This window comes from Lissotriton vulgaris, chromosome 1_1 (genome assembly GCF_964263255.1).
Source record: "Lissotriton vulgaris chromosome 1_1, aLisVul1.2, whole genome shotgun sequence".
NCBI lineage: Eukaryota > Metazoa > Chordata > Amphibia > Caudata > Salamandridae > Lissotriton > Lissotriton vulgaris.
Window position 1 is genome coordinate 926,060,841 of NC_141685.1, and position 23,032 is coordinate 926,083,872.

The following is a 23,032-nucleotide window of genomic DNA, read 5'->3' on the forward strand; positions in this document are numbered from 1 at the left end:
GCCTCAAAGGTCACCAAGCAGGGAAGAGCGGACCCTAAAAATTTATAGGGAGGCAGGGGTTAGAACCTGTAGGGAGAGAGGGTGGCTTACCTACTTCGACGTGAAGGTTGGATCTCAGTACTTACGAGATTACCGGCCTCCGTGCTCCATGAACCTGTAGTCCTGCTGCGGTGTCCCGAGTGAGTTGAGATCAAGAGCACTCTGGTATTTATACTCGTCCTGGGGGGGCGGTACCTGCAGAGGGGTGGAGCAAGGGGTGTAGCTGCGCATGTGGAAAGAACAGTGTCAAGTGCTCATGGGCTACGCATGCGCAGAAGTGTGTAATTGTTTATTTAGAAAAAGTAGCATAGCACAGAGGGACAGGGCCACGAGTCCAGACGGAAACAGGACTCAGCAATTCAGTGAATTCCATGGTATGGAATCGTTAAGTCCAATCAAGTGGGTGGAAAGGCGGTAAATCCACCGTTGTTCCTTGGTGTGAAGGGTTCTTTCATCGCAGTTGTCGAATTTCTCGATGACTGTCCACGTGAAATCGTTAGGAGTATGATTGTGTGACAGAAAATGTTCTGTTAGTTTGCTGATATTTTTGCCGCACCTCATAGTGCTCCTGTGTTCGGTCATTCTTGTCCTTACTTTTCTGGTCGTCATCCCGACGTATCTTAGGCCACAATGACACGTTATTAAGTACACAAGGTTAGTAGAATTGCAATTGGTGAACTGCCGTTGTGTCCATACTTTGCCATCTTCGAGATTGAGGGTTTTGGATGGAGTGGTCAGATGGCAGACACTGCAATTGTTGCAAGGTTGGTGTCCAGTCAATTTGGGCAGCCCCCATGCATTGAGTATAGTGTTGTCTGAGGGACGTTGGATTTTTCTGGGTCTTGTCGAGACCAACTGGTCCCTTAAGTTTTTAGCTCTCTTGAAGGCAAAGCGAGGAAGGTCCCACTTTCTGGTACCAGAGTTGATTATTTTCCAGTTCTTCTTGATGATACTGGACACCTGATTAGAGGCCGTATTGTACGTTGTAACGCAGGTCATCACAGGAGGTTCCATTGGTTTCGGTATGGTTTCCAGGAGTGCATCCCTGTTCAAGTTACGTGCTCGTTTACAGGTTTTGGAGATGATTCTTGTAGGATACCCACGGTCTTCCAGTTTGTGGACCAAGGCTCCGGACTGTGATTTGTAGTCTTGGATGTTACTGCAATTGCGCCTTATTCTTAAAAACTGGCCAAACGGGAGGTTTTCTCTGAGAGGCCTAGGGTGGAAACTGTCAAAGCGCAGCAAGGAGTTACGCGAGGTGGGTTTGTAGTAGGTGGTGGTACTTAAACCATTGTTCTGTGCTTTGATGTTGAGGTCCAGAAAAGCCAATTCAGTGTGACTGCTCGTGCATGTAAAGCGCAAGTAAGCATCCCGATCGTTAATCCACGTTAGGAACTGCTTCAGGGTGTCTTCGTTGCCCTCCCATATGATGAAGATGTCGTCAATGTAACGACGCCAGGTGATTATGTTGGCCGAATATGGGTTGGTGGGGGACTCGATGTGGCTGCGTTCGAAATGGTGAACGTACAGACCGGCCACGCTCGGGGCAAAAACACTCCCCATCGAGGTTCCATTGGTCTGGAGGTAGAATTTTCCTTCATACTCGAAGTAATTATCCTTGAGGGCCAGTGCCGCACACTCAAGAATAAATTTGCGTGGGGTGCGATGTTGCCAAGTTGTTTCCATTAGGACATCATGTAGAACTTGCAGGGTAGCATCCTGGGGTAAGCTTGTGTACAAACTTTCGATATCCAGTCCGACCAGGAGCTGAGAGTCGGGATTGAATGGCATGTCTTTAATGACATTCAGTAGATGTTTAGTATCCTGGATGTAGGATGGTGTTTTTTGTACAAGGGGATTGAGAAAAAAGTCGCAGAAGCGTGAGAGTGGTTCGAGCAGAGATTGGATGCCCGACACTATGGGTCTCCCTGGTGGCGGGTTTACACCTTTATGTACCTTAGGTAAGGTGTAAAAATACGGTACCCTCGCGTTCTTGGTGCAAAGATAATCGCCCTCCTGTTTGGAGATGTATTCTGCATCAACAGCCTCTTTGACGGTTCGGTTGATTTTCAGTTGGAGTTCCTCAGTGGGGTCTTTATTCAGAAGTTTATAGTTTCGAGTGTCACTCAATAAGCGACAACATTCCTTGTCGTAGTCACATTTGTTCATGACCACAATCCCTCCTCCTTTATCTGCAGGCTTTATGATGCGGGTCGAGTCATTTTGTAGATGTTTAATGATCTCGCGTTCTTGGAAGGAGAAGTTGTTGAACTTGTTTCCTGGTTGTAATTTATCTATTTCTGCATAGACGGCATTTTCGAAAGTGATAATTTCCACAGGTATGCTTGTCGGTGGCGGAGTGAAGGTGGATTTCACTTTCAAACCGGTTTCATTTATATTTTCTTGATTGTCATCCTGTTTTTCTTGCTTTTCAAAAAATGCTTTCAGTTTTAATTTGCGGAAAAATTCAGCAAGCTCCACATGCAGTTTGAATGTGTCAAGACGAGTGGTAGGAACAAAGGAGAGGCCTTTATTGAGGACAGCAGTTTCCTCGTTGGTTAGGGGTAAGTCTGAAATATTGAACACCAGAGGGTTATCCAATCGGGGTTCGGTTACTTGCTGGGCCCCGCTTGTTCCCGGGATTTGTTCCGGGTGTTCGAGCTGACCGGGTCTTCTTCCGTTTCCCAATGTACCCGTTGTCCGGGATTTCTTCTCTTGCCGCGTGATCTGCGGCCCTGGCCTAAAAAAGGATACCGTTGGTTTTGGTTGTTTTGAAAATATGGCATCTGTCCTGGGGCATACATTGGAGGGTATCCAAAATATGGAGGCATGGGACCAAAAGGAGGAGGGCCGAAATTATGTTGTTGTGGGGGTCCTTGCCAAGGTTGTGGCCAGTTTTGGCCTCTACGTCCCCTTCCTCTTGTATTGTTCGAGCCCGTGCTGGACCCACTTGAGACGGAGCTGTTGTCATCAGAGTTATCTTGACCTTTAGTCGGTGCAGTGTAATCGTCATCGGCATAGGGGTATGTTTTCGAATAACTGAACCTTTTCAGGTCCTTTTCAAACTTTTTCATTTTGGTTTGTGTTAAGTATTCATTGTACTCAGAAATCTCACGGTTCTGATCCTCAAGTTTTTTCTTGTAACCAGTAAGAGTGGTCTTGAAATGTGTCTCTGATGCCTGGATTTCAATGATTATGGAGTCAGATAGGCGTTTAGCAGTTTTGATGATGAGTACCAGCCAATCTCTGGTGCAGTGCCACGCTATTTGGGCCCAGTCCTTCCTGAAGGTGACATCATCCAGGAAGATCCTGGGGGCGTTGGTAACTAGCAAGCCCCTTGGTGCTGTATTGGTTCGTAGGTATTGAGCGAGGACGATGCCATGTAGGATCGTGCGAATCCTGTTCCGTTTTTTCTCAGTGAGAGCGTCCCAATCTGAAGTCTGTGCTACGGTAGAAGCTGTAGAGAAATCTGCCTGGAGTGACGGGTCTGAGAGGATTTCACTGATGTCATCCTCCGTGTAGGTTAGGCCAAAGTTTTGCGCCATGGTGTTAAGGTGTTAATATATCTCTCGCAGCTGTGCGCTGCCAAGTATCAGCAAATCAAAACGGAGAGAGAGGACTAGATAAGCCAGTCCGAATCCCCAATTTAATATGTAAATATCAAAAAAGGACTAGCTAGGTTGTGTTTTACCAATGGAGACTCAGTACGTATGACGGCAAACCATTTGGTTTGGTTGTTAAGCCCTCACCCACCGACCTAGTCGGTGGCATGCTTCATCATCGGGCCCACCACAGTAACGCCGAATGCGTCCCGGGTGTGCTTCGACTCCAGATTACTGAGGAGCTGGTATACTTCTCTGAGTGTGCTGTGAGGGGGTGTATAAGAAAGTGAATTAAAAGCTATGCTGTAGGTCCCAGTGCCCGAGGGTATACAGAACTTTAATAGCTGGGCCCACGCTAGCGTATAAAAAGGCAAGCGGACGCGATGGAGCAGGTTATGAACTCCCGCGTCCTATGTGGTCGACATGTTTCAGCCAGGCCTTTTCTTGTTATAAAACTGGCTTTCCTCAGGACCAATGAGAGTGTGGGTGAAAAAATTAATATTAAGTGAAGTGTTTAAAAATGTGTCGCACACGCTAAGGTGCTATACGTGTGTGGAGGGGGGTTCCCTCCGCTTTACTGTACACAAAACATAAAGGACGAAGACAGACGTACATGGTAAAGTCAGGTAAATATTAATTACCAAAAATGCATGGGGGCTGACCCAGAAAAATCCAACGTCCCTCAGACAACACTATACTCAATGCATGGGGGCTGCCCAAATTGACTGGACACCAACCTTGCAACAATTGCAGTGTCTGCCATCTGACCACTCCATCCAAAACCCTCAATCTCGAAGATGGCAAAGTATGGACACAACGGCAGTTCACCAATTGCAATTCTACTAACCTTGTGTACTTAATAACGTGTCATTGTGGCCTAAGATACGTCGGGATGACGACCAGAAAAGTAAGGACAAGAATGACCGAACACAGGAGCACTATGAGGTGCGGCAAAAATATCAGCAAACTAACAGAACATTTTCTGTCACACAATCATACTCCTAACGATTTCACGTGGACAGTCATCGAGAAATTCGACAACTGCGATGAAAGAACCCTTCACACCAAGGAACAACGGTGGATTTACCGCCTTTCCACCCACTTGATTGGACTTAACGATTCCATACCATGGAATTCACTGAATTGCTGAGTCCTGTTTCCGTCTGGACTCGTGGCCCTGTCCCTCTGTGCTATGCTACTTTTTCTAAATAAACAATTACACACTTCTGCGCATGCGTAGCCCATGAGCACTTGACACTGTTCTTTCCACATGCGCAGCTACACCCCTTGCTCCACCCCTCTGCAGGTACCGCCCCCCCAGGACGAGTATAAATACCAGAGTGCTCTTGATCTCAACTCACTCGGGACACCGCAGCAGGACTACAGGTTCATGGAGCACGGAGGCCGGTAATCTCGTAAGTACTGAGATCCAACCTTCACGTCGAAGTAGGTAAGCCACCCTCTCTCCCTACAGGTTCTAACCCCTGCCTCCCTATAAATTTTTAGGGTCCGCTCTTCCCTGCTTGGTGACCTTTGAGGCTTTAACAGCAAATAGCATGTGTGAGGAAACAGAATTACCCATTCTCACTCATTGACTATCTCCCGCTGTTTAGTCCACCACTTTCACTTCGCTTAAGAAACGCCCTTTATTTACACTGTCGCCATACATTTTCATGGCCACGTTATACTCCCGCCGATAGAGGTCGTTCACTCACCTTTAACTTGCCGGCAGGACGTTGTGTTTTTGGTAATTAATATTTACCTGACTTTACCATGTACGTCTGTCTTCGTCCTTTATGTTTTGTGTACAGTAAAGCGGAGGGAACCCCCCTCCACACACGTATAGCACCTTAGCGTGTGCGACACATTTTTAAACACTTCACTTAATATTAATTTTTTCACCCACACTCTCATTGGTCCTGAGGAAAGCCAGTTTTATAACAAGAAAAGGCCTGGCTGAAACATGTCGACCACATAGGACGCGGGAGTTCATAACCTGCTCCATCGCGTCCGCTTGCCTTTTTATACGCTAGCGTGGGCCCAGCTATTAAAGTTCTGTATACCCTCGGGCACTGGGACCTACAGCATAGCTTTTAATTCACTTTCTTATACACCCCCTCACAGCACACTCAGAGAAGTATACCAGCTCCTCAGTAATCTGGAGTCGAAGCACACCCGGGACGCATTCGGCGTTACTGTGGTGGGCCCGATGATGAAGCATGCCACCGACTAGGTCGGTGGGTGAGGGCTTAACAACCAAACCAAATGGTTTGCCGTCATACGTACTGAGTCTCCATTGGTAAAACACAACCTAGCTAGTCCTTTTTTGATATTTACATATTAAATTGGGGATTCGGACTGGCTTATCTAGTCCTCTCTCTCCGTTTTGATTTGCTGAGGGTTTCGAAAGAGCCATTGATGTCACTTACATAATTAAAAACGAAATCACAATTTTTGTCCTGCTATAGTCACAAAATTGACCTCAACTTTGTTAGCAGCTCTTTTTTAGCTCTATTATCAGGATCACTTGGTCCTACGTCCCGATTACCAATTTTCCATACACTAAGCCTACTACAAGCCAGTCCCATGCCCTTTCTATTAAGGAACTTCTACTGTCACTGAACCGTGTCATGAATAAAACGAAACATACCGTATTTAAACATGGCTAGCAAGAAAAAAAAACTAGGCAAACACGTAACCAAGTTAGAGTCCATAAGAACATAAATTGAAGGTCAGAGCTCAGCAGTTCAGCACCAGTCGTTACTAAGTATTGTGACTTCAATATTATAATGATCACCCTGTGCACTAGGCCTGGGATGCGACCTACATGCATCCCCTAAAGGCGGTTTGCAAACCACCACATACAATTCAACACAAGTGGTCTTGCACCCGAAAAACACAAATAACCAATGTATGAAAGGAATTAATGTCCATAATCTAAAGCAATTCAAACTGTATTTAGATAGCTTCCCAAACTCAAAAATGAAAAGGATCGTATTTTTGATTGTAGAAGACGATGTCTTTATTCTTTTAATCCAGAAACATATTCTTTAAAATACAGACGCACAATTGACAAGACTGCCAACGAGTTTCGTCCCTCATGGGACTTCTTCAGGGCTTAAAAAGTCTGTTATTTTCTAGAATATACATTTCCTATGTGCGAATTCCAATCAGAGAAAAAGTAAGTGGATCATTTATCTCCCATTCAAAGTCATGTGTCTGGAAATAGAGAGGAAACCAAGCATCGTCAAGAATCAAGATGCACTGTTCATGGCTCCTCCAATGTGAAATTATGGGATACGTATCTCCCGGACATGTAAGCGGTTGTCTGGTTCAAAAGAAACTGAAAGTTAGAGTCCATACCTGGGGCTTTCAGTAGATAACAGTCACTATCCAAAAAAAAAGTCAGTAGTCCTTGCCAAGTATTTAGAACCCGGCGGCCTTAATAGGCGTCGGGGCGGGGGGAGGGGTGGGGGGTGGAATCCGTAGTAAGCTCCCCTGCCAGTCTTAAAAGCTGAAAGACGTGTAAGGGGTACCCGATCCCGTCCTTCGGGTACAACAGTACAGTTTTCTCTGGAGGCGTTGTTTCTTCAAAATAAATCAACTTGAAATGGAAACAGGAGTGTGTTTTTATGACGACAGATCACTGTTTGGACTCCTATGCACCAACTGTGTTCTAACAATATAATATTAGTACAAGATGGGTAGAGAGCACGTCGTTATATGAATAAGTACCCAATATTGTTCTGGATTAAGTGGCTATCTTGGAGTGCGCTTGTTGCAGTTCCTATATATGCTCATATTTTACACATTAGCGTGACTAATGTGCTGGGGCAACCTTGGGTATTCGGTTGCCGGAACTGTATTAGCACTTTGTATTTTTCTGTGTATACCTTAAGCATTGGTGTGGAGTGTTTCCCACGGTTAAATTGCCTTTGGATATAAGCGTCAATACGAGGTGCGATATTTCCTTATTTTGGGCCACTACTACCCCACTCCTCTTTGCAAACGTATAACCAACCCGGATGAGTTCGCTTTTCAGTCCGACGCTCGGACCTGCTCACCAATACCCTTTTGATTAAAATCAATCGCTTGTTGCAGGGAAATATTTCACCCCTGAAGGTTAAGACAACTCCACCACTTTGAATTTCAGAATCCTTTTATATAATACTGAGTGTGTATTTCCCAAAGCTCAGATGCCGTGGTAACGTTTGAGATGAATACAATTTAAAACAGCAGTTATAAAACGTGGAACACGTTGCAGAAATATTTAACATAGGACATGGACATGTTGCGCTATTTAGATCGTATATTTTTATTTCACATAGTTGGCCATAGATCGCATCCTATAATAAACTATGCGTATGCTCAGAATAATGTGCAGGTCATTAATGTGAGAATTCTTCTAGTAACGTCTACAAGGGGTTTTTTGCTTGATAGTTTTACAATTATTCTGATGCCACTTTACAGTAGCTCAAATAAGGTCGATTCTGATGCACCCTTACAATAGTTCAAAAGCTGCATTTAAAAAAAAATGGCTGGAAACAATACAAAAAGTGAAAATATGTGACCAACTATGCCCAGGTCCTGGTCAGTGATGTATGGTAGCTCGATATCATTTAATCTTGTAAAATTAATATTACACAACTCGTCGACATACACTGAAGAGGAGAGACTACGCCACCTATGAGCCAGACCAGAACTAGCGGCTTTCAGTATAAGTGAAAAATAAGCCAATGGCGCCACCTACTGTCCAGGGATCACTGTCGCAGAACATAATGGAACAGATATTGATGCCGACAAGCTCTGAAATCCATCTATTTTTACATTTTTCAGTCAGCAGACAACTCAGCCAACACAGGTCTGCAAGAGAGGAGCACCTCATTAAATGTAGCTTCGGAAATCGGGGACAGGACCTGGTTCACTCTCAAATGCCCCAATAATAATATGGACCATCAGAAAACCCTGGAATTGCAGCAAATAACAGCATGCATGTGAATTAAAGATGAAAACTTCTCTCGTAGGCCACACATTAGACCACCCATGCACTTTACGGTCTGCAGCAAAGAGGACAGAGGTGAGGGGTGAAAGCTACCAAAGTCACTCAAACTGAGGAAAACGAAACCTGTCCTGACTGTTGGCTGGAAATCCCAGCTCACCTGATGATCATTAAGATATGGGGTATGTAGACAAACGTACACACCATTTAATCATCAAGATATGGTGTACGTTGACAAACTTGAAAACCTCGCAGTTACCTGCTATGTAAATAATACTTCCTCTCTCTCCTCCCCAACCCTGCCTGGCTTAGGATGGAACCCATCTGAGCGCACTTCCATCAGGAATCGCATGCCCAGCCCGGGTTCAATCCGCACCATCTCCATGCTTACCGTTCGGGTATCCGGAGCCGTATTCCAAGCCGACATCCCCTACACCTTCCAAGAACTTCCATCCCTTCACAGCCTGGTCTCGGGCAACCTAAAACACAAGAGACACGTCAAACAGCAGCACCCTCGAGCAAAGACGCACCAGGTGTACAGTAAAAGCTGTAAAGTGAAGTCTACAGGCGTTTCACGGGTACCAGCGTGCCTGGAAAGCTCCCGCCCCCTACATGGAACCCTTCTGTCATTCACACAGGCTCGCTTCCACCAGCCACGTTTTAGTAGGTTCCTTGCACTGAGAAATCCTGACCCAGAGATACCTTCTCGCGTCCCAAACACTGGGATGGTTACCAATACATCTTTGGGATGATATGAAATCATTGCTGTTCTCCAAACTGTGAATTTGCTTTTCAAGTCACATCAAGATATCCCTTCAGGATATTCCTGGAGGTAGCAAGCTCAGATTTTATTAACCGCATGCGCGCTAGCGGGTTTTCCCGCTGCGCTCTGAAATTTGAAAATCGCGGGTTACGTGACAAAGCCAGCTTGTCATGCGCACAGCGCAGGTAACGCCCATGACGCGCTGGCTTTGTCACCAACATCGAAGGGGTTAAAAAGGGTTTTCACTCCCAGCAAAAACAGGGGTATGGAATTCCTCCTATAGTGTGACTCCCAGGGCATATTGTTTGGGGACAAGGACAAGCTTTCATGTTTATTTTCTCCTTGGGACAAGTAGGCCCAACACCCTACAGCACAAACCCCGTGGCTGCCAGTTTACAGTACCATATTATAGATCAGGGAAGGGCATTGTCTACAGTTAAGGTAATATTTGTGTACATATGTTAATGCGGTTTATTAATACAAAGCCTTTCTAATTAGGATGAGTGCTCTAAGGAAATGTAAGCTTGGACGGCACTACTGACAGTAGTTCCAGTGTAACTGTGTACAAGTTTCCAAAGTCTAACAATATGAGGCTACATACAATGCTCCCATAATGCTCTCTAATTGGATGCAAATATCTGCAGAAGCTTTAAAGCAAGATTAATTATCCTTTGCTTTCAAAATGAAATGGTCACAAAAAAATGCAACTAGGAAGAAAAACGGTTACATGTAGGTTACATTTCTTTGAAGCATCATTTAGTAAAGTGTGTTGATGCATGCTAGCTAGTATTTCCCCAAAAATATTCATAATGTTAAAATCAGAGCAAGCAGTTTCAATAAGATAATAAGGAACTTGAAAATAAACAAGCATTGGCAAAGCCAATTGCTCTGATATTGGTGGTCAGCCTTATCGTTTTGTCAATGTTTTGGTAAAACTTTTTGGAAGCTGCCAGGCCCTCACCATTATACCAAATGTTGGCAAAAAAGCAATAATATTATATGTCTCAAAAAGCAAACATTGTCACAGTATCCCTAGCATTGAACAAAAGTACTTTTGTGTGAGGATATGCTCCTAGTGAAACAGCAGAAGCCAGTCGATGGATGGATGTTATAAAAACCAAAGGTCTTGATTAACCCCAGACCTAATTAGAGGCCCAATTCTAACAGAAAGTCTAGTGGCAGTGCAGATTTACAGTTTTCATGAATTCACAAATAATTACAGTAGTAGGCCGGGAAATTGCACTGCTAGGAAAAATTGATAACTGCTTTCAAGCACGAGCAAATATGCAGGTGTAGATTTGCTCCTGCGAAAATCTGTTGAGCATTTACAAGTTCACTTTCTGTCCAACCACTTTTCCAGTTTGTAAATCTATGGAAGATTGGCAAAATAAGGAAATTGTTAGAATTCAAACCCTGCTATAGTATGAGCTTTGTGGGATGGGTATGCCCAGAAGTGGGTCGCTTGCTCATTGTGCACTGGATTCAAGCTAGCCTGTCTGAAGAAGCGGGACATACCCTGAAACTGGTCCCAGGATGCTGGTTTCTGGTCCAGGGAGGACCTGGCTTGGCAGTTCGGTCTGGACTGTTTTCATGGGGCACAGGGTCAAGACTGATTTGCATATGGCCGGGTCCAAACTGAGGTGGCATAGTGGGCAAAAGAACAGTGGATTTAACCCAGATCTTTTGATTGGGGTAAAATGTTTGCATTGTCAGCATTCCGTCCATCCTTTGATTGCTGTAACACATAGTTGGGGGCCAAGGCATAATAAGGAAGGCTTGTATCAGAGCTTTTACATACTGAGATAACTGCCATAATTTGTCACTAAACTTCGTGGCATCAAAGGGGCAAGTGGATTTTTTTTACTGCACAACTAGATTTATGGAGCAACCTGTCCCATATACAAGTAGATATTGTAATTGAATTAATTGCCCTTGCAACATCACCATTTTGCGCCCCAATCCTCTCATTTGTCACATCGGAAATTAATACTCAGTTCAATGTCTGCATACAAGTAAAAAAAAAAAAAAATATATATATATATATATATATATATATATATATATATATATATATATATATATATATATATATATATATATATATATACACATATATAGACATATACATATATATTATCAACACACAGTTCCCATCCGTGGAACCGCTAAGCAAATAAGGACACTCCAGCCCAGTTTCTCGATCTCCGCTTTCAAGTTTATTTCCTGCGCACACACACAGCTAACAAGCAAACGCGTTTCGGCGTTGCCGCCTTCGTCAGTGCTCGCCAACGGAGCCATTTTTTGGAGTTTAAATAAAGTTAACATTCAAAAAACATCACATGTTAAAATAGTAAACATAAAAGAGGCACACTAAATTCATTCGCATTTGGCAGCCATCTTTGAATGGTTAAATCACCATCTGCAATCTAATATGCTGCTAAGGATATATCCTAATTAACTAGAATTGCGTAATCAATGAGACAATATCCTAAACTAGGCAAGGGAATATAAGAAAATATACAGCAGATATGAATTAAGAGCAATATTGATAAAATGGTTTAAATAAAGATTAAAGTAATGGAGATCAATCAAAACGCGCTGTATAAAATTACGCAATTCTAGTTAATTAGGATATATCCTTAGCAGCATATTAGATTGCAGATGGTGATTTAACCATTCAAAGATGGCTGCCAAATGCGAATGAATTTAGTGTGCCTCTTTTATGTTTACTATTTTAACATGTGATGTTTTTTGAATGTTAACTTTATTTAAACTCCAAAAAATGGCTCCGTTGGCGAGCACTGACGAAGGCGGCAACGCCGAAACGCGTTTGCTTGTTAGCTGTGTGTGTGCGCAGGAAATAAACTTGAAAGCGGAGATCGAGAAACTGGGCTGGAGTGTCCTTATTTGCTTAGCGGTTCCACGGATGGGAACTGTGTGTTGATAATATATTACGCGCTCCACCGCGCGTTGAGGAGGCACCCGGAGTGAAGTGGAGCGGCAGGAGGTGGATTGGAGTTACGGATTGTTAATACCGCCGGCCCCACCAGAACGAAGCGACGTGTCAGGGAAACGCCGCTCGCATTTGTGGAGAAAGAGAAAGGAGAAAACGGAGGAATCGGCAGCAACGCATGTACCGTACTCGAGGAGGCTTCCGAGGGTAGAGGGAACGCGGAGCTGGTGAGTGACTGCAAACTCCATTATTTTGACTCTGGTAAACTCCGCTTAGCCCTAGAAATGGAATTCTCTGCGGTGCTTTCCAAAATATAGCGCACACACCTGGGAGATGTTTACGGATGGTGAGAGAGAGGAAGCAGCAGGCAGTCTGTTTGATCTAAAAACAATTGTAAAAAGCAAGGAAAAATTAAAGGAAAAGACTGTACCAGGTACTTTGAAAAACCTATTCCTTACATTAGAGAAGACATATGAGAAGGAGATTCGAAAGTGGTGGGAGGCCACAAGTCTCCAGAAGTACCTGGAAGTCGGAAGAGTCCCGAGAGGGCTAAGAATTTTTATAGTCCCTTCCTACGAGAGCCCTAATAAAGAACTTCTTGAGGAATGGTCAGAGTTTATGAAAGGAACAACTCATCAAATGCTAAAAATCCTCATCAAACACGCATGGGTTGACAGAACCAAACTCCAGGAAGAAATTAAGGCGATTGAGAAAAAAATAGGCGAGGATAAGGATGCAAAGAAAAGTGAAGAATTGCGCAAGCAAATGAAACAGCGACTAATAGACTATGAGAACACCATAAAGAGGAGGAAACAGGAGAAGTTTATACGAGATGAAAAAGACTACGCGAATGGTCACAACATTCGCGAAAAAATATGACGCAGCACGGCTGAATTTACAACAGGCCAAGAGACAATCGCAAACTCCAACCGAACTGAGCACTGAAGAATCGGAAATATCCGAAGACAAATCTGCGCAACAGCGAAAACAGCAGGATACAAGAACCACAGAAAGAAATAGCGCCTTGACAGAAGAGGATCCATCGACCTCAGAAGATTCGGTTTTTTACGAATACGAGGTGATGCGAGGTCTAAGACAGAGACCCGCACCACGCACCCATCCACCTGCAGCCGCAAGAGGAAGACAAGGAGGGGCAAAAAAGGCAGAAGTGGGCCGTTCCACCCCGATGATGACTCGCAGCAGACGAGGGGGCAAATGGCAATATTGAACGGAGACGCAAGGGAAGAAACCGAACAAACAATTGTCAATCTTTCGGATAGAGTGCTGACAGAAAAGGAAAGTAGTATACTTCGACTGGGACTAACCTTCTGTCCTACGCCAGCATTTGACTATACGCAAATACGTATTAACCTCTTCAAGTTCGTACGAAAAGTGAAATTAATGAAGATTTTCAAACTACACCCTAAAGGACCGTCAATAATAACCACCATTGGAGAAGAGAATATGGATCCTTTGGTAGGAACGGACATTGAAACATTGATCACGGTACAAGGATTACTCGAAGGAACGGGATCTCAGGAAGATCCAAGGGAAGCCTTGACACAATTCCTGGAGGAAGGGGGAATTACACAGAAAGGCTGCAAGAGCAGTATGAAGATCAAGTCAAGAACTAACCCAAAAGGGACACACGACGCAATAGACACCTTCCAGGAAGTGGTGATCGAGAGCTTGAAGAACTTACAGAAAAAGAAATTCAACGGTGCCAAAAGGAACTTTAACAAATCAGAGTGGGATATGATAAACGACCTCCGGGATGACGAAAGAATTGTCATCAAACCCAGTGACAAAGGGGGGAATATTGTGCTACTCAACAAGCAGCAATATGAGGATGAGGCCTTCTGCCAATTGAAGAAACCTGAACACTATGCTCCAATAAAAAGATAACAATATGTTGAGAGCATAACAAGATTCCATTCATTAATTGCTGATTGGAAAGATAAGGGTATCTTAGATCCAAAGGATTGGGCAAATTTGAAGAACGAACATCCTCAATTGGCCACCTTCTATCACTTGCCAAAAGTGCATAAAAGTAAGGTCTGGCCACCCGGAAGACCAATAGTATCAGCAATAGATAGCCTACTGGAGCAGACATCAATATATATAGATACCTTCATAGCACCGTTGGTAAAGGATCTGAGTTCCTACCTGAGGGACACACAGGATTTTCTGAGAATGATACAAGGTGTGATGTGGGAAGAGGACTTACTATTGATCACACTAGACATTACAAGCCTCTACACATCAATCAGACATGATGATGGTCTGGAAGCATTGACTTTTTTCTTGCAAAGAAGGGAACTGAAGTACAGGACACATAATCACATGATTGTTGCATTTACCAAATTTTGCTTAAAAAACAATATTTTTCTGTTCTCTGGCCAGCTATATTTACAACTGCAGGGGACCGCGATGGGCACGTGCTTCGCCCCCAGTTACGCAAATTTATTTGTGGGCTGGTGGGAGGAGCACGTGGCCTGGGCGGGGCCTAACGAAAAGTGGGTGGAAAAAATCTCTCTGTGGACCCGCTACATTGATGATCTTTTCATTGTGTGGCGGGGATCGCAGGAGGAGGCTGAGGAATACATAAGAAGCCTCAATGAGAACAATCTCAACTTGAGATTTACGAGCAACATAAGCAAAGAGGAGGTCTTCTATCTAGACTTAAGGGTCTACATACAGGACAACAAAATAGAAACATCCCTGTATAGGAAGCCGACCGCCGGCAACACGATCTTACATGCCGGAAGTTGCCACCCCCGTTCGGAAGTAAACAACATACCACTGGGGGAGTTCTTACGCATCAAGCGGAATTGTTCCACAGCACAAGAGTACAAAAAGGCTAAAAAAGAGTCCAGAGAAAGATTTGAGAAAAGAGGCTACTTCAGAGGGGTCTTAGATGAGGCAGAGAGAAGAAGTGACGCACGTCCAAGGGAGGAACTCCTGATAGATAAAGTCAAAACAGGAGATACATCATTGAGGTTGATAACCAACTTCAATGATAAATCATCAGAGGTATTCCAAATCCTACGCAGGAATTGGAATATACTAAAATCAGATAGTATAGTGGGCAAGTCACTATCTGACCACCCACTCGTCACTTATCGCAGAAGTCACTCATTGAAAGACCATCTAGTGAGTAGCCACTATGAGAGCAAGAAGAAAAAGAAAGCTCCTGCATTGGGTTTTTACCCATGCATGAAATGCAAGGCCTGCAAAAATTCCCAGAAAGTGAAAGAGTATGAGGTACCGGGAAGGGGTCAAAAAAAGAAAAAAATCCTGAAACTGTTAAACTGCAATTCCGAGTTTACGGTTTATGGTTTGGTATGCCCATGTGGGAAGAAATATGTGGGTAGTACCATCAAACAAACCAAGTTGAGGGTTCTCGAGCATATGAGGGCCATCAACCTGAAAGATCAGGCATACCCAGTGGCTCGCCACTATGAAAAAGAACACCAAAGCAACAACAACTTGCTATCCTTTTTCATATTGGATCAGTTGGTGAGGACAGAAAGAGGAGGAGACTGGGTTAGAAAGTTGAGAATGTTGGAATCTCGCTACATCATTATGTTGCAGACTAAGAATCCGACAGGCCTGAATAATGAAGAGGAGATGTGGGCACATCTATAGGAATGGGTCCAACAATGCCACTAACTGTACAGAACCCCCCGAACTGACAACTCTTCTATGAATTCGAAGAATTATGACACTGCACGCTGCCCCCACCACCCTATGAGAGGGTATCTCTCCAAAACATATGGAGATAAGAATAAGCCCATCCAGGGCACAGTATGAATTAGGATACCTTGAGGCACATTCCTTGAATTGCTCTCTGACGCATTCTGCATCAAGAATGCGTGAGTAAGCCCATCCAGGGCTGGAACAATGAGACAATATCCTAAACTAGGCAAGGGAATATACGAAAATATACAGCAGATATGAATTAAGAGCAATATTGATAAAATGGTTTAAATAAAGATTAAAGTAATGGAGATCAATCAAAACGCGCTGTATAAAATTACGCAATTCTAGTTAATTAGGATATATCCTTAGCAGCATATTAGATTGCAGATGGTGATTTAACCATTCAAAGATGGCTGCCAAATGCGAATGAATTTAGTGTGCCTCTTTTATGTTTACTATTTTAACATGTGATGTTTTTTGAATGTTAACTTTATTTAAACTCCAAAAAATGGCTCAGTTGGCGAGCACTGACGAAGGCGGCAACGCCGAAACGCGTTTGCTTGTTAGCTGTGTGTGTGCGCAGGAAATAAACTTGAAAGCGGAGATCGAGAAACTGGGCTGGAGTGTCCTTATTTGCTTAGCGGTTCCACGGATGGGAACTGTGTGTTGATAATATATTACGCGCTCCACCGCGCGTTGAGGAGGCACCCGGAGTGAAGTGGAGCGGCAGGAGGTGGATTGGAGTTACGGATATACATATATATATATATATACATATATATATACATACATATATATATATATATACATATACAGGAAAGTCGACACCTTGAGGGATTAGAAGGACAACAGCAGACCCAAAAGTTGAAGGTGCAAAATATATTTTATTCGTGCATACAACCCCGCACCTCAGCCATGACGCGTTTCGGGCCTCCTTGGCCCTTGATCATATGATATATATAGACCGACTTCGACCAGAGATTTCATGTGCTCTATTGCGATATTGGCCAATAAGATGTACATCTGATGACCGAATAAAGCTCTTAATCTGCTGATTGATTTTATTCTGAGCAGACAGGTGCGGTGGTTGAAATGTTAGAGTTCACTTCATCCACTTGCAATTATTATGAGATGAATGGCAGCCCATCAGGTTCCCTCAATATGCCACTATACACAACTCCGCCTCGTTTCCGGTCCAATCAGAAGGGTCCATCACATCCCCTCCGAGCAGGAACACAGTCAACCCTTGACAGGGCTCAGCCTTTAGAGCCTCAGTGAGGTGCAGTTCGAGCCCCAGGAACCACGCGTTACACATCAGGCGCCTCATCGAGAAAAACACAAAAAGCGATGGATCCAATATACGAATTAATCTCAGGCAAAGGGAATTCTTCTGAGCAGCGTTCCGGACCTTCGTTTCTCTGCTCGCTTGACTATACAGTCACCATCCGTATGTTACTTAGCTTTAGTCCGGCTCCATGGAAGGGCCTAAAATGGAAGGCCACATACATTTTGAACAGGATGACAAGCAGCTACATGCTGGTGCTAAAACGCAAGCATCTCCGTGCTCAGCGGTGTACATTCTGCCTGAACCAAGATGACCTTTTGGCAAACCACGCCATTTTGTTTGTAGAAATGCATGAAGGTTGTTATAAAACCTTGTAAGCATTGATGAAGTTTAGCTAGGGCCCGAAGTAAATTGGGGTGCAGGAGAAGCTCACCTTCGCACAGATACTGGCAGCACTGACCACGGGAAAGAGAGAATCAGCCTTCGCCCTGACAGTCACCTCCAGCTCCGGAAATTTGCCCTTCAGTTTCTCCTCGTACTTCTCCGCTGGGCCTACCGTGTCGACAAACACCTGGAAAGACGGGGACATAAGCGGATTGGTGAACAGACACTAACTCACGCAGCGGCTGGACTCAAGCATGTACTTGAGTAAAGGACTACTTAACTGGAAATATGGCTATAGATGATGCAATAAGTACTCACTTGGCGACAATATGCATTGAACAACATTTTTAGCCCAAGGCTCATCAGATCAAGCAGCAGACCCACCTCTTTGTTGATAAGTGCTGTACATAAACACTAATCTTGCTGTCAACTTTACAGGTCAAAGCTCTTACCCTCAGCACACACTCAACTCTGAGGCTGGCACACTACTTCCTGATTAGGGTGTCAACAGAGGGCATGGCTTACCTCCTTCAAATTCACCCCAGAGTCCAGTGCGAACTGGATCAGCCCAATAGCAGTATCGTGCGACATGGCATTCAGATTGTACTTCGCTCTGCACGTAGGAAAAAGGGAACATAAATGACACAAAGTTGCAACGTATTAACAACATGCCTAAGCAGCAAGCAACGCAACCCCATCTTATACGGTATGACCCACGAAATCTGAATGTAGCTATTTCTTGACCTCAGAAAGGCAATTCTAAATGTATCTAAACGAAAATATTGATTGAAGGGCATCCACCCCCTGTAATGAGAGAGCAACAACGTCATTCAGAGTTCCTTGGGTGCTGAGAAAGGTACCAAAGAGCTGTGAAGAAAATAACAGGTATACAAAGAAACATGCAAGTGTTTGTGAAAAATATATGGGGCAGAAAAATAACAGAACTCCAGATGGAGAAGTAAAGGCGGGTATACATATGAACGAGAGAGAGTGCTGTCTAAAGCTGTAATGGAAATGTTGGGGATTCACTAGAAACAAGGCTTATTATTGTGTATGTGGGGGATAAGGGGTGAGGCACTTGAACAGAGGTTTCACAGGCCTAATTTTGTCAATTAAGTGACAGTTCTCTACTCTTTGGTACTTCCACCTCTTATAGTCTACCTACTGGCTTTTATACCAGAACTGGATGGTCCATGCCCCAGCATGTCAAATCTGAAGAAGCTTTAAATCCCAGTTGGAAAAGGTAGTTTCCTCTGGCCACTTAGCCAGCATAATAGGAAAACGCAAGTAGTTATCACTGTAGAAAGACCAAAGACGGACTGTGAAAGGCGCCCTGGTACATGTGATAGACTGGTCTAAGGTAGCCTTAGTCTGCCCCACACCAATCTAACTAAGCATCAATGTGGCTTCAGCTGACTTCTATGTATGCGTTTGTGCAAAAAAGGGCATTTTGCTACTTGTAATTGAGAAGCCTTGAATGATCTATTATTATACAGGTTACATCGTGGTACAATACAGAGCTAAAGGGTGAAAAAGTGAGATGTCCTTAAAAAAGGGTTCACGGGGTATGCCAAGGAGAGCAGGATCCATGCCAGATAAAATACATCGGTATACAATTAATCTAAAGGGTAATCCTTTACTAAGTCAGTGGTTATCCTGGCAAGCTGGCTTGGATCCGGCCCCCAACGTACTTTCATGCATAAATAATACCGGTGGGCAGTAGAATTGAACTGTGGCTAGCTCAAACTTTCACTTCAGGTTTAGAGACCCCATTGTGCCTGGTTTCAATGTCAATAGTGTTGAATGCAAAAAGAACAATTGATGAACAGAATGTTGAACATTGTCAAACATTCACCTCAGTACAGAGATCTGAGCCTAAATCCGTAATTGTTTTGCTCCCAATGCCATTCCAGTTTAAACCCAGTAATAAGCAAATCAGACTTGGTCCTGTCCCCATGGGAACAGTCCAGCACAACTGCCAGGCCAGGTCCTCTGCCAGGGCCTCTCTGGACCGGAAACAAGCATCCTGGGACCGGTTGCTGGGTTTCACCCCTCGTCAGCCAGGGTAGCTTGACAACAGAGGCATGGAGAGCACTAGTGTTGATGTGAAATGAAGGTAGAAGCAAGGTATGGTCACAAATCATGAAAACGGTCTATATTACTTTCTCTTTGCACAGTTCTCGCCCCCCCCCCCCCACACACACACACACACTCCCAGAGCCGCAGGAAACGTACTCTGGCTGCATGTGTTCAGACTGGGAATTAATCGCCAGGTAAAGCTCACAAATGGTTGTACCTCTGCTGCATGCTTGTAGAGATGGTATTGGGGGAAAGAACCTGCAGGGCCCATCCCACGTAATCCTTGGCGCTGTCAAGCTTCTCAAAAAGACGCTCCCTCTCCGCTTCGGTCAGAGTCTTGGAGTCTATTGGAGAGAAAGTGAGAAAACGTAAACAGAAAAATCATGCTCTCAAAGGGCTCTGAAAAATGAGCAACATGCGCCTGCAAAGATTCCTGCTTTCACAAATGCTAGATCATGTCTTTGTTTGGGGTTTTACATTTTAGCTATAGGAAAGGTGGCAGAACTGCAATCTAGAAGAGCTCGCAAGGCTCGGAAGTCACCACAGAAGCACAAACTCTGCTCTGCGGCAAAGCTGCATTTTCATACCCCATTACACAAAGTAGTAAAAAGTTCCCTTCAGATATATATTGTTCAAATTTTAAGTCGATCTCCAGAGATAAGTAGGCATGTGAAGATAAGGGCCATGGACCAGCTTTCAAGATGGAATATTTGTCCAGTTACTTTATCTGGAACTCCTGACTACATTGTGTTAAAGGAACTGCAGATCAAGATTTAGGTAAGACATTTTGAGTCAACGCACCTTCATCCAATCACACCCCTCACCACCTTGCAACTTATACATGGATCCTAGAATCTATTGTTTTTACTCAATGGGGGCCCACGGTACAACCATGACAGAAGAACTGAATATTGCTCCTACCACAAACTTACAGTACCCATTCATTCAGGCATAGTGCAAAAATGTTTCTTGCTGCCATCCCTTATTTGAAGCAGGATGTAGTTTCCTGCCATGTCCAGGGAGGATATGGCTTGGAAGTTCGGGCTGGACTGTTCCCATGAGGAACAGGGTCAAGACCAATTTGCATTTGGCTGGGTCCAAACTGGGGTGGTGTGCTGAGCAAAAAGAACGATGGATTAAATCCAGATCTATGTGACTGGGAGTGAATTTTTGCATTGTTCCGCATTCAGTCCATCACTTGTTCTTTTTGCTTATGTTAAATCAAAGGCCTGCTATGTCACCTTAAAATATGGATATGGCAAGTTTTAAATGAGTAACTTTGCAAAAAGTGATGTTTCAGAAACACACCACCTCTTCCTGTAACCTCTAGGAATGCAAACGGATTTAAAAAAAGATGTTGACCGAAGTCCTGCCATTTCTTGCAGTGACAAATATGGACAACATGGAAGAACAAAAGGCCAAATGGTGCGAATCTATGTCAGGCTGTTTGGGAAAGCAAATCCCCCCTTTTGTTATGTACGCAAGGCAATTTGTTAGTAATAATGTGCAACTTTACACTTTTGGCAATCACTATTTTAGAAATTTCAAATAAGAAATTGCAAACTGGAATTTTCAAATTGCTATTCATTAATTTGTATGTATGAAGCATTTCCTAATTGTGACTAGTCACAAAATGACGTGTTAGGAAATGCAATTACCACCAAATTAAATCTGGTGTAAACATGAAATGGCCCAAAACGCATCAGGCCCTTTCACAATGGTGGCCTTGTAGGTTCTGGCGAGGATGAGGATTTTGGCAGGTATGGAGGAAGAGAGGAGAAGCTTTCTAGGGTTAGGGTAACCCTGGAGACAGGAGAAGCTTTCTAGGGTTAGGGTAACCCTGGAGACAGGAGAAGCTTTCTAGGGTTAGGGTAACCCTGGAGACAGGAGAAGCTTTCTAGGGTTAGGGTAACCCTTTCTGAGCAAACGGAGGAGATATATGAGAAGTACAGGGTTGGTTGTCCTACGCCACAGCGGTAGCCAATGTAATTAGGTGGAGCTACAATCTTCTCCATGCAAAGGAGGGCACACTCAGATACTTACTGAAAAAAGAAACCTTTGACGATGAAACAAAAAATCAGACTTTTTTAAACAATATGACAGCTATATTCCAAATGGCAGAAATTAGCCCGGAAATCTTGCTCAGCTGGTCAGCTGCCCAATTGAAACTCTTTTTAAAATGCTTCACCCCGAAGTTAAGCTATGAACTAGACTACGAACATTGTAAAAAATTGTCAACATATAAATCCTTCGTAGACTCTCTGGAATACCACCATACTCATCCATATATCGGGTTCTCCCTGACTCACGGCGCAAGGAGGTCAATCACTATGTTAAGACTGGGTATCTTACCCGTAGTATCCTACACAGTAAGATGGTTGCCAGGAGGATCGTCGCTATGCCCCTTGTGTGAAGGGGGTGACCAAAACATTGAGCACTTGCTGTTCGTGTGCCCTAGTACAAAAGTAACTCTAGCACGCACAAGATACCTTGCCCCTATTTATCGCACTTGTAGAATCATCCGAGTGAGTGAACTATTAGAGTTGTGTAAACAGCCAACAAATGAATTTGTTTGCTACAATTTCTTTAAATTTTTAAAATCTTTTTTACCATTGTATTGATTAAATGTGAAATTATTTTTTATTTCTGTAAACTGTATATTTGTGGTCCTCTGTCGAGTACCAATACAAATAAAAACTTTTGACTTTGACTTTGGGTTGGTTGTCAGAATATTTTGGATTTAATAGCAGAGTTACTCTTGCCCATCAAGAAACTGAGAATATACGATTTATACACAATAGATGCAGATTTAACGTTTTATTTTTTTTCTATAAGTCTTTATTAAAATTTATAGGAACAACAATTCAAGGACATCATGGTGAAATCCATCAACACAACATGTCGGAGGATACAATATAAGCCGGGAAATATATACAGCAGTACACATATTACGAGTCGCAGCGTCCGGAGAGGTTTCTACCATCAGATAATGACCGTATATTTCTTGCTTGCAGGCACTATACAGACAGGATTAAGGCCTTTAACCATCCCTAAACAATTGAGATGACTCAGAACAATCATCCGTAGCAAGGAGTCCAGCATTACGAGAAGCTGTGGCATTACCACACAGCAAAACCCTGAGACACATCTGCCTGCCTCTTGTAAATGGTGGCGTGGTTTCCCTGGTTGTGGTTGATGGACCGATAAATGACATTCTATGTCAGGA

At 43.7% G+C, this 23,032-nt stretch overlaps 1 protein-coding gene across 3 annotated transcripts in view; it reads right to left on the reverse strand.

Moving 5' to 3' along the window:
• RNASEH2A (ribonuclease H2 subunit A) overlaps positions 1-23,032 on the reverse strand; it is a 91,182-nt gene that overhangs the window by 32,239 nt on the left and 35,911 nt on the right. For all 3 annotated transcript variants that reach the window (XR_015309047.1, XM_086959101.1, XM_086959100.1), the window contains exons 3-6: positions 20,024-20,150; positions 18,253-18,340; positions 17,777-17,914; positions 9,032-9,119 (exon numbers count right to left, since the gene is read on the reverse strand). Coding sequence is in view for 2 of the 3 variants with exons in the window: in XM_086959101.1 (XP_086815227.1) it covers positions 9,032-9,119; positions 17,777-17,914; positions 18,253-18,340; positions 20,024-20,150 (441 nt within the window). In the remaining variant the exon portion in view is untranslated. The remainder of the gene's footprint in view (positions 1-9,031; positions 9,120-17,776; positions 17,915-18,252; positions 18,341-20,023; positions 20,151-23,032) is intronic.